At 41.9% G+C, this 14,458-nt stretch overlaps 1 protein-coding gene across 2 annotated transcripts in view; it reads left to right on the top strand.

Moving 5' to 3' along the window:
* The first annotated feature begins 344 nt into the window (after positions 1-344).
* Positions 345-14,458, top strand: part of LRP12 (LDL receptor related protein 12) — a 53,028-nt gene continuing 38,914 nt past the window's right edge. For both annotated transcript variants that reach the window (XM_075023799.1, XM_075023798.1), the window contains exon 1: positions 345-679. In XM_075023799.1, the coding sequence (XP_074879900.1) occupies positions 601-679 (79 nt within the window). In that variant the 5' untranslated portion in view covers positions 345-600. The remainder of the gene's footprint in view (positions 680-14,458) is intronic.

The raw sequence follows: 14,458 nt of genomic DNA, 5'->3' as shown, positions 1-14,458 counted from the left end.
CCTGCCCGCTCTGAACCCTCCTCCTCAGAGGACACCTCCTCGGGTCAGCGACACGGCGGCGCGGGCGGACAGGCCGGCCTCGGCCTCCGCCTCCGCCTCAGCCTCAGCTTCGGCGGGTGGCGGCTCCCGGGACGGGGCGGGCCTGGCGCTGCCAAGGGCGGGCCGAAACCCGCCGGCGGCGGCGACGGAGGAGGAGGGAGGCGGCGGCGGGGCGGCGCCGCGCCGGAGCGGGGCGGCCCGGGCCCTCCCCCGCCGTCTGGGGGCCGCTGCTCCGCTCCGCTCCGCCCCGCCCCGCTCGCCCGCCCGGCCCGCGGCTGCCGGGAGCGACTCCATGCGCTCGGGCCGCCAGTGCGCAGCCGCGGCGGAGCCCAGCCGGGGAGGAGGAAGCGGCGCGGCGCGGGGGGAAGGAGGCCGAGGCCGGTGGAGGTGGCGGCTCATGGCGCCGCGGGCGGGCGGATGAGGCGCGGGTGTGCGGGCCGCTAGCGCTCCCCGAGGCGGCAGCTCCGGTGGGCGAGGCGCGGCCGGCCCCTCTTGCGGCGGCAGCAGCAGCTCCGGCGGTGGCAGGTCCGGCTCCTCGTCGCCTCCCTGCGGGCTGGTGTTATGGCCCCTTGGGGGAGCGCAGAAGGCTCCCCGGCTTGGAGGTCAGCGCAGCTCTTGCTTCTCGTCGTCTCCTGCTGCGGTAGGTACCGGGGCAGTGACGCCACCCGTCCGTCTCCGGGGCCGGGAGGCGGCCGCCCGCCGCGGGGGAGGGGGACCACAGGCGGCCTTTCTCCCGGCCGGCCGCCGCCGGCGGGGGGGGGGTCGGCCCTCCGCGGGCCCTGGCGCCTTCCCGGGACCGCCGCCGCCGCCTTCCCCGCGGCGGCCCTGCTGGCGTCCCCGAACTTCCCCGCCCGCAGCCCCCTTCTCCCCTCCGAGCCCGGCTGCTCCAGGACTCGCTCCGGGTTTGTTTTTTTGTGTCCGTGGGGGTGGGCGGAAATCTCCTCAGGGAAGTCCTTAAAACGGAGGCTGGGATTCGGCCCAGCTGCCTTCGGCTTTCTCTCTCGCAGATGTGTGTTGCCGGGAACTCCGGAGTTGGCGTGGGGCCGCGTAAACAAACCAACCCCAAATCCTCTGAGTCACGAATAATCGCTGTCTGTGGATAATGGGGATGCTTGGGAGATGCTCCACGTCCGGCCGGGCCGGGCCGGAGGCGGCCTGGTGTCCGGGGGCAGGACGTGCCCCTCAGGGGGACGAGGGGCGGCTGGCGCCGGGTGCTGAGTTCGTGACACATCGGCGCAGGCCTGGAAGCCCTTCCAGGGACCTTTGCTTCTGCTCAGCCTGCTTCCAGTTCGTTCCCGAACGGCATTTCACCTCCGGTTATAGACCCGTCTTTAAACAGAACCGCTAGTGAAAAATACTTGTGTAAATGTGTTGGGGGGTTGGTTTGTACAGTGCGCAGGTGGCCCGGTAATACAGGATAGATCAAAATGCAAGTACTTGATGACGAGAGTCGTCACATGTTTTCTCACAGAGTTGTGTTTGTTTTACGAACTCGAGCATAGGTTGTGTCCGTGGGCCCCTGACTTGGGAAGCAGCCTTTGGCACGGAGCTGGGCATGTGCCTTGCTCTCAGGAGGACAGCAACAGGGCCCTGATTTAGCAGTTTCTTAAGTAGGTGCCTTTGCTTTAAACACGTGATTGAGCATCTGAAACATTTTGGGGTTGTCTGCGCAAAGTCTTTGTTCCGCCCATGCCTGTGCTGCAGAGATTAGTGCAAACTCTTTAAGTGCAGATGCACCACGAAAATTTGTAAGAACATTTCATATTTATATGAGTAGAAGTAAGGTAGGCTTCTTCAAACAGAACTACAGTTGTGCCAGTACCTGTAACTGAACAGTTAACACTCGTATAAGTTAATTTTTGAGAGGGCCTACTCACATGAACTAAGTGAGGTACTGACCGGTCTCTTAAATGCACACAAAGTCAAGGAAAATAGTTTTAATATCTGTATAGGCTGTTAAAAATTTGATATGTCTTAAAATGAAAGTACAGCTGGAAAGGAGTTGGCTTATGGTAGAGCAGGAACTGGCAGGGAAAATCTCAAGTCTGGATATATCAAGTTGTCCTTATGTTTGTATACTTAATGTACTTCATAAATTTAACTTCTCTGTGAAGGTTTTTAACAAACTCTGTTTTTGTTTATTATACTCATGACAGAATTGAAGTAAAAAGTAAAAATTATAATTGTTGTGATAGCCCTCATCAGCCTGACTTGAGTAGACAGATTCAGATTGCAATGCTGTAATTTAGGCAGTATTGTCAGCATTTCCACTACAAAAATTTAAACTACAAGCACAATCTTTAGTTAAAGAAAAAACAACCAAATAAAATTCTTGCTAACATTTTTCATAGACCTTTAATCAAAGCTTTCATAAGTTCAACCAAGAATGAAGGCTCCATAAGTTTCTTTTGCCTTGCTGAGAAACACATCGCCATCTGTTACTGCCACTGCTGGAAAGAAGCTGCTTCCGATTTGATCAGTGTGCTGCCTCATCCTCATGAGGGATTCGTTTCTCCTAACAGTTTTTGTTACAGATGTCTGAAGTTCTGACCAGTTTCACTGCTCAAAGGAGAGGAACTTTCTCCTCCCCCCGCTAGAGCATCCTAAACAAAAGCAAGCATTTGCTGTGTAGTGTAGCCCTATCTCAAGCTGTCATTTTGGTTTCTCCTGTTTGTTCCTTTTGGGAGAAGGAAGTGGGAGTGGGAACTATTCCCTAATAAAGCGTTTTACCTTCCCGTGCAACTGCTTTTGGCTCTTCCAAACTAAACTAATTTAATATTGGCATGAATATGGTCAAGGTACTGCTGACAGCAGAGCTCTGAACTGTGGTATTGATCCTGAGTGGAGCTTTGTAGATAGCATTATGTTACTGCATGCTAAGGCTTTGAATACAGCAGGCAGTACTCAAGGTAAATGCACATTTGGAAAAGCAGTGGTGCATCACTTTGGTTGCCTTCCGTTATTCGGCTGCACAGCTGAAATATCTAGAATTTTCCACTAATTAAAATGCTAAATTCGCTAAGGTTGATATGTGGGCATTGAGCTCTCCAGAGAATGTTTCTCTGTTTCCCTGTAGTTAGTGAATTTTTCAGACCTTCCTTCTGATGATGACTATAATTATAAAAATTTGAGAAGGAGGAATACTGATGAGTGAAATATTGGAATAGCACCGACTAACGAGAATTATAGCTTGGTAGGGTGTTGGGCAATGATATTTGTTTTTTAGTATGTCTATCCTTCCTGTTGGCTTGAGAGTTTTATATCCAAGAAATAATTGACTGTATGTGTCTATATAATCCTGGCATGGCTTTTACTGGGACAAATATGAAGGCATTTCTGCATATCTCAAAGGCCATAAAAGTTATCTGAATTCAAAACAGAACCATATGTGTCACAAAATAGTTTTTTTTAGGGAAAAAATGTCATTTGAGAAATTGGTCCTGTTCTTGAGGGCAATGTTTTTCAAACCAATGTTTGATGGTTGATCAACTGGAAATCAAAGGAATCTTAGAATCATAGAACCATAGAATAGAATCATTTAGGTTGGAAAAGACCCTTAAGATCAAGTCCAGCTGTAAACCTAGCACTGCCAAGTCCACTACTAAACCATGTCCCTAAGTGCCACCTCTACATGTCTTTTAAATACCTCCAGGGATGGTGATCTTACTTGTTTTCTTGTTAAAAAAGGAGCTTGGATTAGAGAACTGAATTCCTAATGTTACCATTTCGTTTGATTTTTATTTAACCTTTGGCAGGATGATGGCTTATATCTTACCGGTACTGTGATGCAGAATTTTCAGGACCATTTTGTGAGGGATTGGTGTTCTAGAGCAGAGGCTGAGTTATGAAAAGTCTCTGAGGTGGCACAGTGCAAAAGCTAGGACATGCCTTCCTTTGGAATGGAGTCTGGAAGCACGGGTACTTGGCTTCTTCAGATTTCTGGGAAGTTGATTTTTTTGTAGTCTTAACTATACTTGTCACCCTGATATATTAATTTGAATTTCTGTCCCACTGAATGTAAGACTACAGGAAACTTTTATAGTGTTCTGTACGGTTGGTAGTAGTCAATGCAGTAGTACAGTACATAAATTTCTCTGCTTCTGGCTTCATCAGATGTAAGGAGCATCAAAGAAAAATATTTACAGTAGTAGGACGACGAGACTAAAACAGTTAAGAGGTAGAAGTGGGAGCAGATAGAGATCAGTCTTCATTCTCATTATTTCCAGAATGGGTTTGGCTTTAGTGACTGAAGTACTAATGGCTGAGAAACATTAGCAGAGGTCAGAAAATGATTATTCCCCAAAATTGTAGTTGAAACAGTGTTGTATGTTACTACTGAGACTGCAGAGCTATTGACATTATTCTGCCCCATTAAAGAAAGACATATTACAGTTTCCTAAGCTTTGAAACGCTTAGTTTTGGGTTAGAACCATTCCAGGTTTCTGTGGTGCAAATGTTGCTTGAGATTACAATGAGACTATGTATATAATTCATTGTTCACTTGGTTTTAAGATAAGGCAGGTAAATTGTCATAAAAGATTCCTGGTCAGGACCCAAATTTTACTTACATGTCAGTTTGCTAATGATGGTATGAGGAAGAATAAATAATTCTTGAGGTTCGTTCACCTTGTTTGAAAGAATAGCCTGAATCATGTAAGCAAATAAACTCTGCCAGACAGTTTATTTAATTTTCTAAAGAAGTTGAACTATAAAGCCAGAACAGACTGTCCTAAAGGAATGGCTTGGCTTAATAAATTACTGTACCTTAAACTCCTGAATGTCACTCTTTAGTGATACTTTTGTGATACACTGAACAGATTTATTTTGCTAAGCTGTAAATTGTATTATTGGCAAAACTGCTTCATTTAGTTTATTAGAATGGTTTTGTAGTCCTTGAAGTGTAAATGTCCTAATTCTAGTGGCATAAAAATTTAGATTGTCTAATAAGCTGATGATATGTCAAGTTGTGCAAGTACATACATATTCAGCTGGCTGTTCAGAGCAACAGTTAGGTCTGTGGTCAAAGTATCTGTGAGGTCACGTGAACAATATTTATAGTGTTCGTTCGAGGGGAGAAGAAAAAACCCACACCCCAGACAACCTTGTAGCAAAAAAAGTTTGAAAATTTAATCTAAGGTAGTTGTTGTGATTGTTATTATGTGGTAAATGAGAACATTGTCAGCCAGAGGAAGAGCACAGAGGTACTTGTAACCAGAGTAGGGACAGAAGCAATCTGACTCCATTCCTGTCATCAGAGCAAAGCATGTAATTAGCATGGCTTTTTCATCTGCTTCTGTCATTGCTAGGAGAGGAAGAGCTCTGCTGGGTTAGTGTTGAAAGGGCCCTACAGGTGAATCTGACTTCTTTGCTTTAGTCACTCCTATTTTAGTATCAAATAGATGTAAACTGTATGGGTATTGTTTTCAACTAACCCCTAAATATATTCTTTTATACTTGTCCTGGCTAAAACTTGCAATTATGATCAGTCTTGCGGTTTGTTAACAGATCTCAAATTTGTAAACTTAGTGTCTTTGTTATGTTAGGTACATCCCCACACACATCATTTATCTTTTACCATATGCCTCCATTTCCCAAGCTGTAGACATTATTTTCATACTTGTTAAGTATAAATCACTAATTTCCTTACAGTTTTTAAAAAATTCATGAGTATTGTTTGTGCTGTGTGCCTAGTGTAGTTTTGCTTTCCTAGATGTGTCTGCATTTTCTAGTTTAGTGTTCCACTGATATTGTCCCAGATAGTTAATGATGTTAGATACTGGAACAGCTGAGGTATCTAGCTAGGCATTAATTGAAAGAGTGTGATTTGTCAACAACCTGGGATTTTTTGGCTTGTATGCATTTCAGAATTACTAGCTGTAACATTTTGCAGTACTCGTTATTACCGAGGTGTCAGTTGGTTGGCAACTTTCAGCCTACTTAGTTTACATGGTTATAAGAAGCTCTGGGTACCAATCCATTTGATACTATGGAAGTTGGTTGTAGATCCGAGTTCCTGTGTTTATCCCCTCAGTAGAAATAAATGCTCGAAGTGGTTTATAGCAGGCTATATGATACCATACTCTGAAGAACTGTGTTGTTGTTACTACATTTTTTTGTTGTTTTCTACACTTGATTTTTTGCTGCCCTTGTTACTTTACTAATGCTTTATTACATGAAGGTTTACAGTTGCATTGAAATATATAGTATTGATTCTTGTGAGGATCTAAGTTTAAACTACTAAATTAGTGTAATTGACAGATCAGTGCAAATACTTTCAAAAGCACTGTTCTAAATTGTGGTTCTGACTTGTTTCTCTGAACAGATGCTTTAAACTTGGATATACCATAATTTTTGCTACATTGTTAACATGTTGATGATGTTTTTTTAGCAAGGCAAGCATGTTTTGTAGCTATCTGCTAGATTTTTTTCCTGCTCTTCTATTTGGCACTCTGAGTTTTAGGTTATGAGGGAATTCCTGTATAACTTTCTCATCTGTTTTGTGAGGAACAACTTTCTGGAACTAGTCAGGAAAAAAGAGTTTAGAATCTTACACCCCCACCCCCCACCCCCCCGCAACTTAAATGTTACTGGATCAAAAGTAAGTTAGCAAGTAAGAATAAGAGCCCCCCAAAATTGTAAGAAAGCTTACAAGCAGTGTGTACTTTGAAGATGGGGGTGGAGGGGGCAAAGTCACATGAAAACATTTGGTTTAGTAGCTTGAGTTGTCGTAAGATGGTCTCTCTTTTCATTTAAGCATCTAGTGACTTGTCAGTACTTTCCCAGATACCTTTAGTCGGTTGTGGAATTTTTTGATGTGCAAGAAAGCTGAACTTGCTCACTCTTGGTGAACTATAAGATTTCCACAAAGCAATGAAAGAGAACCAGTTATATTTCTCTGCAAGTAGAAAGTACACTTAACTGTGTATTAGGATGTGAACTGCATGTTTTCACCCATCTGATTGTGTGTCTGTAATTCATGACTACCCTTCCATTAACCTCTGTTTCCTCCACTAAGTGGAAGCCCCCCGGGACTGACTCTGGGTAATCAGAGCAGACTTTTTAAGTCAGTTACAGCCAGAAAACAGTAGAGTGATCCTCTAACAAGCAGTGTGTGCACACTTAGGCATGTGGTGGAAGTCTATCGTGAAGTTGCTTGTGTTTGAAAGTTGGGGAAAAAATGACTCTGCTAGAGGCTCCTGTAACTTGGTTTTATTACTCCAGCTTTGCATGAACTTACTGGGAGATATAGATAGGTCCCTCTGAAAGTACACATTGTGAGAGTAGTTCTTCCATTAAAAAAAAAAGGATTTTGTTTTTCCTCTAATATATACAGTGTTACCAGTAAAAAGTTTGTTCTAGTCAGTCATGTCTCTTAAAAATTTAGTTATCTTACTCATTGAAGGAATCACTTGCTCCTTTAGAAAGAACTTTTTAGTAACTGAAGGTGAGCAGTTCAGAACAGAAAGTGGAAGTCTTGTTGATGAGTCTTGAAGAGGGAAGGCATGCGCTTACATTCATGTGCTCTGGCTTCTAGATTTTAGCTGTATATGAGTTTTCATAAGACTTTGGTTAGTGCCTTTTTTTCCTACACTTTATAAAGGGTATTAGAATCCAGTGAATTAGTGCACCCTGTTAGGGTGTTTTCTTTCTATGAAATTGTATTTTGAGTATCTCAAGTAAAAGAAAGTAAAAGCTTCAGTTAGGGATATTGTAGTAACTGGGACTGAGACAGATAATGAATAGGTCACATGCAGTAAACGAATCCATATACATGTTTTCCTCTCATCGCATAGTTTTAAGTGGAGGCTTTAACTCTCCCCTCTTTTTTTTCCTGCACTTAGGGCTCAACAGAGTAATTTCCAAAGAGGGAATGATTCTAGAGTCCTAATTAACGTGCAGTTTTATTCATAATTCTGTTGTATTTACTCCAGTCTGCTCTTCATACGACTAAGCAATTACATTTTTCCATTTGCTCTCTTCTAAAGAAGTGCTCAGAGAGAGTGCACAGGGATTTAACTCAAAATGCACGTCTAAACTGTATGGAAACGTTTGTAATTGGACTTGGAAGAGTACATATTTCATTTTTTTTTTCCACAGTTGATAATTTTTTTTAAAAGTATGAAGACAGAACATTGCTCCTTTCCATGATGTAAACATGAGTTTAAATGTTCTGAAAGAGATGCCTGTTGGTGAGTCAGGAAGATGAATGATAAAATAATCAGTCACATGTCTCTTGCTCACAGCAACATACAGCTGAAGTACTGACTGGGATAGATTTGGGTAGTTGTGTAATTAGTAGAAATGGCTTCCCTCGTCAGAGCACCTTCCATTGTTCATGTTTCCTATCTGAAGGTACTGAAAGAGCAATCAGTTCCATGGGTAGAGTTCAGCTGGTGTCTGTGGCTAGAGATATTCATGAAGACTTGATTGCTGGCATGGCAAGGGAGGGAAAGATTGGGACATCTTGGGAAGGCATGTTCATGGCTAAAAGAGGCAGAACCATTCCTCAGCGTGGAAGAGGAAGCCAAGCTGTCTGGGAGAGCAGCTATTGTTTAAGGCTGTGCAAGTGGAAGAGAGGAAGGGAACCAGCCTTTTTATTTTAAGGGATGTTATGGTGGCTTAGTGAGCATCTAATCGGTCTAAGAGATCACTCTTACAAGTTACCAGCAAGCAATAAAAGGTGTTTGAGTGCAGGAGGAACTCAGGAATCGCATGAGGTCTCACTGTCAGGCCTTCCAAGTATTCTCAGGCATGGGGATGTTACAGAAACACTAGATTCTTGCATTTTTTGTGTGCTTTAGAAAGCAAGTGGATGACCAAACAGATTTTTGAGCATTTTGTAACTCAGTGTATGGCTTTCCTCTATGTTTTGAAACATCCTTTTTTGTCACCCTGGTGTGCGTTCCACTTTCTGGCTGATACTGGCGTTTGGCAATTGTGTGCTCTTTAGCCGCTTTACTGCTGGATGTACCTGGGAGCTGTATGTTTCTAGAGTCTAGTTACTACTGACCTCCCTGTTGCTGCTGATCCAGCTAACGCTGTTTCCAGTGCTTGTTGCCTAGGTGTTGTCTAGCTTGTCTCATTCCAGTCCCCAATTTCAAGTTATCTGTTGTGTCTGTCATCTGTGCACACTGTAACAAAGCTTCAGTGGTATCATAGTTCTCATGTAAATAGCAATTCAATATACCAAAGCTGAGTGATAATGTTACTAATCTCTTGCTAAGTCCACAATACTAGCTTTCTGGTTTTCTTCATCCATTGTGGAAATCTGGGACAGTATTGCCTGTACAGCCCTTTTGCCTTTACACTGTAGATGAATAAGGCTTGGGAGAAGGACTGTAGCTTTATCCTCTTGCCTTAGGAACACAGTCTGCTTTCCCCATTATCATTTGGAACCACGCAGCTTGTGTGTGGTGCCTTTGGGAGGCACCGCACATTGCTTTGGGAGGGTCCATGGGGAGTTTTCCTGGAATAAGAGATCGTGTGTTCTAAGTGTGCAGATTAGGAGGAGTAGCAGTGCTGCTAACTGTCCTATGCAATGACATCTCCCAGGGATGACTCCCTTGCAAGTCAGATCTGTCCAGAGTGAAAAGTTAAGGTCATGACTGGGGAGTTGAGCGACCCTCCTCTGCACTCCTAACTAACAGAAAGTTCTAGTTGTGCTTGATAGTGACTTTTTGGAATGAGTATACTCAGCTGTACATCTCTCTTAAAATGCTAATTAAAAGCATGGAGGCCAGGGAGACGTATGTGGGAATCAAGTGAGTAAGTCTACGTTTGAATCTTCCACCAGTTTTCTGGAACTGTCCCTAGTTTGTGGCTTTACAAAGGAGGTGGATTTGAACTCTGGATATAGCCATTTAGAATGTTGGACATGAAGGAATTCAGCATAAAATGCAATAGCTTTCCGAAATTATTAATGACCAAAATAACACTGAATTTAACTTTTTAATCTGAGATCCTGCTTGCTGACCATACTGCACGTTTGGGAGCCAAGGAAGTGCTCAAAGCACCTGATTTGAAATAAGCATGCGCAGTTTCTCAGGCATGTGTGTGTTATTTGAGTAAAATGATCACATCAAACAGGTTTTTTCAAGGGAGATGAGTTACTGTGATGGGAAGGAGGTCTGAACTAGCTTTTAAACTTGTGAGTTGTTGGACATAGTTTATAAATTATTGCTATGAATGTAAGAATCATGACATCAGATTCTTGCTAAGCAACTCCTTCATGCCTGTACTGAAATACTGTGTACTTTGATGTATTTTTGAAGTGTCTGAATATATTTTAATTTATTTAGACATGTAATCAGAGTTTGTGTTTTGCAGTTTATGGGATTTTATTGTTCTGGGTCTACTTTTCTCCCTATACCTGGAAATCTGCTATTAAACAGGAAGGACGTGTACTTAAATGAGCGATATACTTCATTATATAAAAGCAGGTAAATAGAAATGTGAACATGTAGGCATTATGTCTGACATTGATCTTGTACTTGTCACCGTGCTATGTCACATTTTTACTATTTTAAAATACAGTGCCTCCCTTTAAAAAGGGTGTAGGAGCAAGTGCTGAATTTTGTTAGCAGGTTGGCTTTTAATAGAGTAGAATGTCTGCCTCTATATGTAATTTTTTACCTTTTATTTTACAGCTGAATTAGTGCATTGAAGCCTAATTTACCCATTTTCCTCTTCAAGCTGCATTCCTTAAAAAGGAAACCCATAGCTCTTTGAGCCTTAGAACCTTTCTGTAGCAGTATAGAGCGAAGCATCCCCTGTTGTAGCATGGTCATGATTATTTTTTTAAAAGAATATTGCCAAGTGTTGTATTCTTCAGTTAAACTTCTCAAGAGAGAGGATTTGTGTATTTGTGTAGGGCAGGCTAAGAATTTCTGTCTTTAATCTACAACTTTGTTTCCTATGCCAAGACTAACTCTCTGTGCTTAAGGTTGTCTCCTGTTAGTTTTGTTGACCGTTGCCTTAGTCCTCCCTTAGTGAAGTTAGTCATTGACTTCATCCATAATTCTGCGTCAGCAGAAGTTGACAAAATCAAGGTAAATCTTTGGGTTTCCAATGTGCACAGCATATGATTTTGTGTAAGTACTACTAAGTCCTGTGGTTGCTTTGAATATGTATGTACATATTTGGAAGCGGGAGGATGTGGAATTTTCATCCATGCTCAGCCTTGATTTTGCTGTGCTTTGTTGTGATCAATTTAAATTTTACTGCTGGCATCAATAAGATCAAAGTCAAATCAAACTGAACTGCTTTTCAAAATGTAGTAAAATTGTTACCTGCAGTTTGATAATTATAAGCAATGAAGTTAACCTTAGACCTTAGGAACTTTCAGTGGTGTGTTTATTAATTCAGAATTATCTTTATAAAAAGCTGCATTTGAAAGTTTCACCCATCCAAGGATTATTGTAGGACATTTATGTTGTAGGTGGTCCACATTAGAAACCTATACAATTTGTTTTGCTTTGAGAGGACAAAGACCAACAGGAATGCCATCTGTACCATAACTTTTAGCCACAGCAAGCCTAACAGTTACCTTCTGGGAACTGAACCAGCTAAAATACTTCGAGTGAAGTATTTTATAGCTCTCTTGAGAAATCATGTTGTCTTGGTGCCCCAACACTGGTAACGACTGAATCCATGTAAAAGTTGTCTTGTAATGTCAATGCTGAGCCTCTGAGTACTTCTGCAGACAATCCAGAAAGGAAAATCAAGTAAACAGTCAAGTGGGTAACAATCAGTGGTGAAGTATAAACAGTGTAAGAATTTGCAAGTATTCTGTCTTCACTGTATCTACTTTATGACAAATAAGCCTTGCTCTTCAGTTTTGCAATCTATGGCAACTTGAAAGTACTTCTTAATTTTAGAAAGTAGTATATGTATATAATATCAATAAAAGATGAGGAATGGAAAACTCAGATACCATGAAATATTCCAGACTTCCTTTATAATTCTTTCCCAGAACTGTACCTCTTGTAGTGATACCCTCTTCCTTTTTTGAATAGCCAACACACAGCGAAACCAATGCCCTTAAACTGTGCCTTATTATTATTCATTAGGCAGAGCTGCCAGTAAGGAATTGTAAGGGTTGTAATCTGCTTTCATCAATGCACAAGTGTAACAATGCTTTTCATGCAAATTGAAAAGAAGCTACATCCAAAAGAATACAACTGCCTGTCAAGTTTGGTAAATGGTATTAACATAAAAACTAGTATCTTTTTCACATAGCTATTTTTCCGAAGCATTCTTCATCCCTCTCTTTAAAAAAAATCATTTTGTTTCATTCATACACAGGTTGAATCTGAGTGTCCCAACAAATTGCTGCTGTTTGAGTTTCTTTCCCTTGTTGGCAGTTAGCTCATTTGTGGCATCTCTTTGTAAAAGAACACTTGTGTATCAAGCGGTGACTTGCTGGTACAGAGCTTTCTTCTTGAAGATAGGCTTATACCAAAAGAATACTATAAACCTAACTCGCATTTAAATTTACTGTGCTTTACTGATGTGACACACTTGGGAACAAACCTTCAATGAATATTTTTCTTTTAAAATATTCTTTGAGTAGTTGCTTAAAAGCTTTTTATTATCTGAGGTTTAAGTACTAAGACAGACTAATAACCCCTCACACTGGCAGTATTCCTGTGAAGTATTGTTGTTTGCAGGGTACAAGCTGAAGCACAGAAAATAAATAGCTGCTCCATGGTTGTGCATGACTAGAGTTTGTTAGTCCACATTTCTGGTCCTATGCTGATTTTGTGTGTGAGTGTGAAGTGGGGAGTCTTGGTTTGGCTTAACTTAAGGCAAAATCAGTGTGGGAAAAGGCAGGCTTACTAAAGGGATGAGAGGCAACAGGAATGTGACTTTACTGATCTGAACTGCACTTCAGAGACATCTGGTCTCGATTCTTGGTGTTAGGCAGACTAGTCTGTCCCTCGGAGGGAAGATAAAGGTTGAAGAGTGGTCCTAAAGTATTTGAATGCAAACAGCACCCTTTTGGCAAAGATGCAGTTGCTGAGATTTTGTTGTGGAACTGGAAGGAGGCTACTTTGAGAGCAATGTGTCTGTTCTCCTTCATTTAAAACTCTTAACTCCTATCCTTGTCTGTTTTTACAAATGTGATTACCAACTAATTTCTGTCATCCCCAAAATGCTAATCCTCTTCTGTTCATAAGAAACACAGTCCATTGTATAATTCAGCTATTGTTTCTTAAGTGAATGGATGCAGACTGCTTTAAAAGGTTTAGTGATGATCTGTCTGCTGCTGCCGCCACTTAGAGCTCCTTCAGACCAGCTATCTTTTATTGGAAGTAGACTGGTAGAACATTTTTTTATCATGGATTATTGTATTCTGTGTGGCATCTCGTACATTTTGTAACAAATTTTACAATGAAACACAAGTAGAAATGTATAATTTTTTTTAAAAAAAATCTTATTAACTGGATTTTTGGGACTTGCTCTTCTGCTAATGTGGTAGAAATAGTCCAAAGTGTTTGGAAGTTGTGGGGAAGGTACAGATGTGCACAACTGTTCTTATGCCATGTGATCCATGGGAAACTAGGCTCAAGTTGATATTCACATCACCAGATAACAGTGAATATGTGCAAACTAAACTGAAGTTGCTTTTGGAGTATCTGTTTGTGAACTGGATGGACAAAGGGGTGTGCAGTAGTTATGCAACTTGACCTTCAGTCATCTGGTGTATATTTGAATGATTCTTGGCAGGGATTTCCTCAGAGGAAGAGTCAAAACATGTTTTGGTTTAGTATCCCATATATTAGTAAGATTTTTTTTTAGAAAGATGGAGGGCAGAAAAAAGTAAGTTGTTAAGACTGTTCTCAGGAAGGAAGTTAATGACTCATCAAAACATGTGTAGTGAGAATTGTTTTTTTGGTCAAGAAAGGAATAGAAGAGAACAGTTGGAAGAGCTTGTGACAAGGCAAAAATGGAGATAAGGTGTACTGGGTCTAAAGAAACCTGCTGGAAGGTAATTATAAATATGAATGTCAGGGTAAATGGTGATAAGGATTTTGGAAATACCTGTTAGATCACATTCTTTTCTCCAAGGTGATCATTCCTCTTATTATGTTTAAGCTTCTCTTCCTGTTTGTGCTTTTGTCATAGGAACTCTGTCCGAGAGACAGTGCGTGCATGTGTGTACACGCTCACTCGTGGCTACCTGCTTTTCCCTCCCTTGGGGGGGCTGGTGGTTTGCTAAGATTTTTCAGTATACTGCAGTGTGAGGCTCTGTGTATTTTCTTGGTGAACATCCCAGGACCTGGAGGGGCTGGGGAGCATGTGCATGTGTGAACCCCCTTTCCTAGTTCTGGCGGTAGGACTGGCATGTGGGTAAGCCTGAGAACAGGGGTATTGGACATTGGCAGCCTCACGCTGGCAGTGTGGAAGCTGAGAGGGT

Source organism: Buteo buteo, chromosome 3 (genome assembly GCF_964188355.1).
Source record: "Buteo buteo chromosome 3, bButBut1.hap1.1, whole genome shotgun sequence".
Taxonomy (NCBI): Eukaryota; Metazoa; Chordata; class Aves; order Accipitriformes; family Accipitridae; genus Buteo; species Buteo buteo.
The sequence above is the reverse complement of the archived record's forward strand: the minus strand, read 5'-3'. Positions and strand labels throughout refer to the sequence as shown.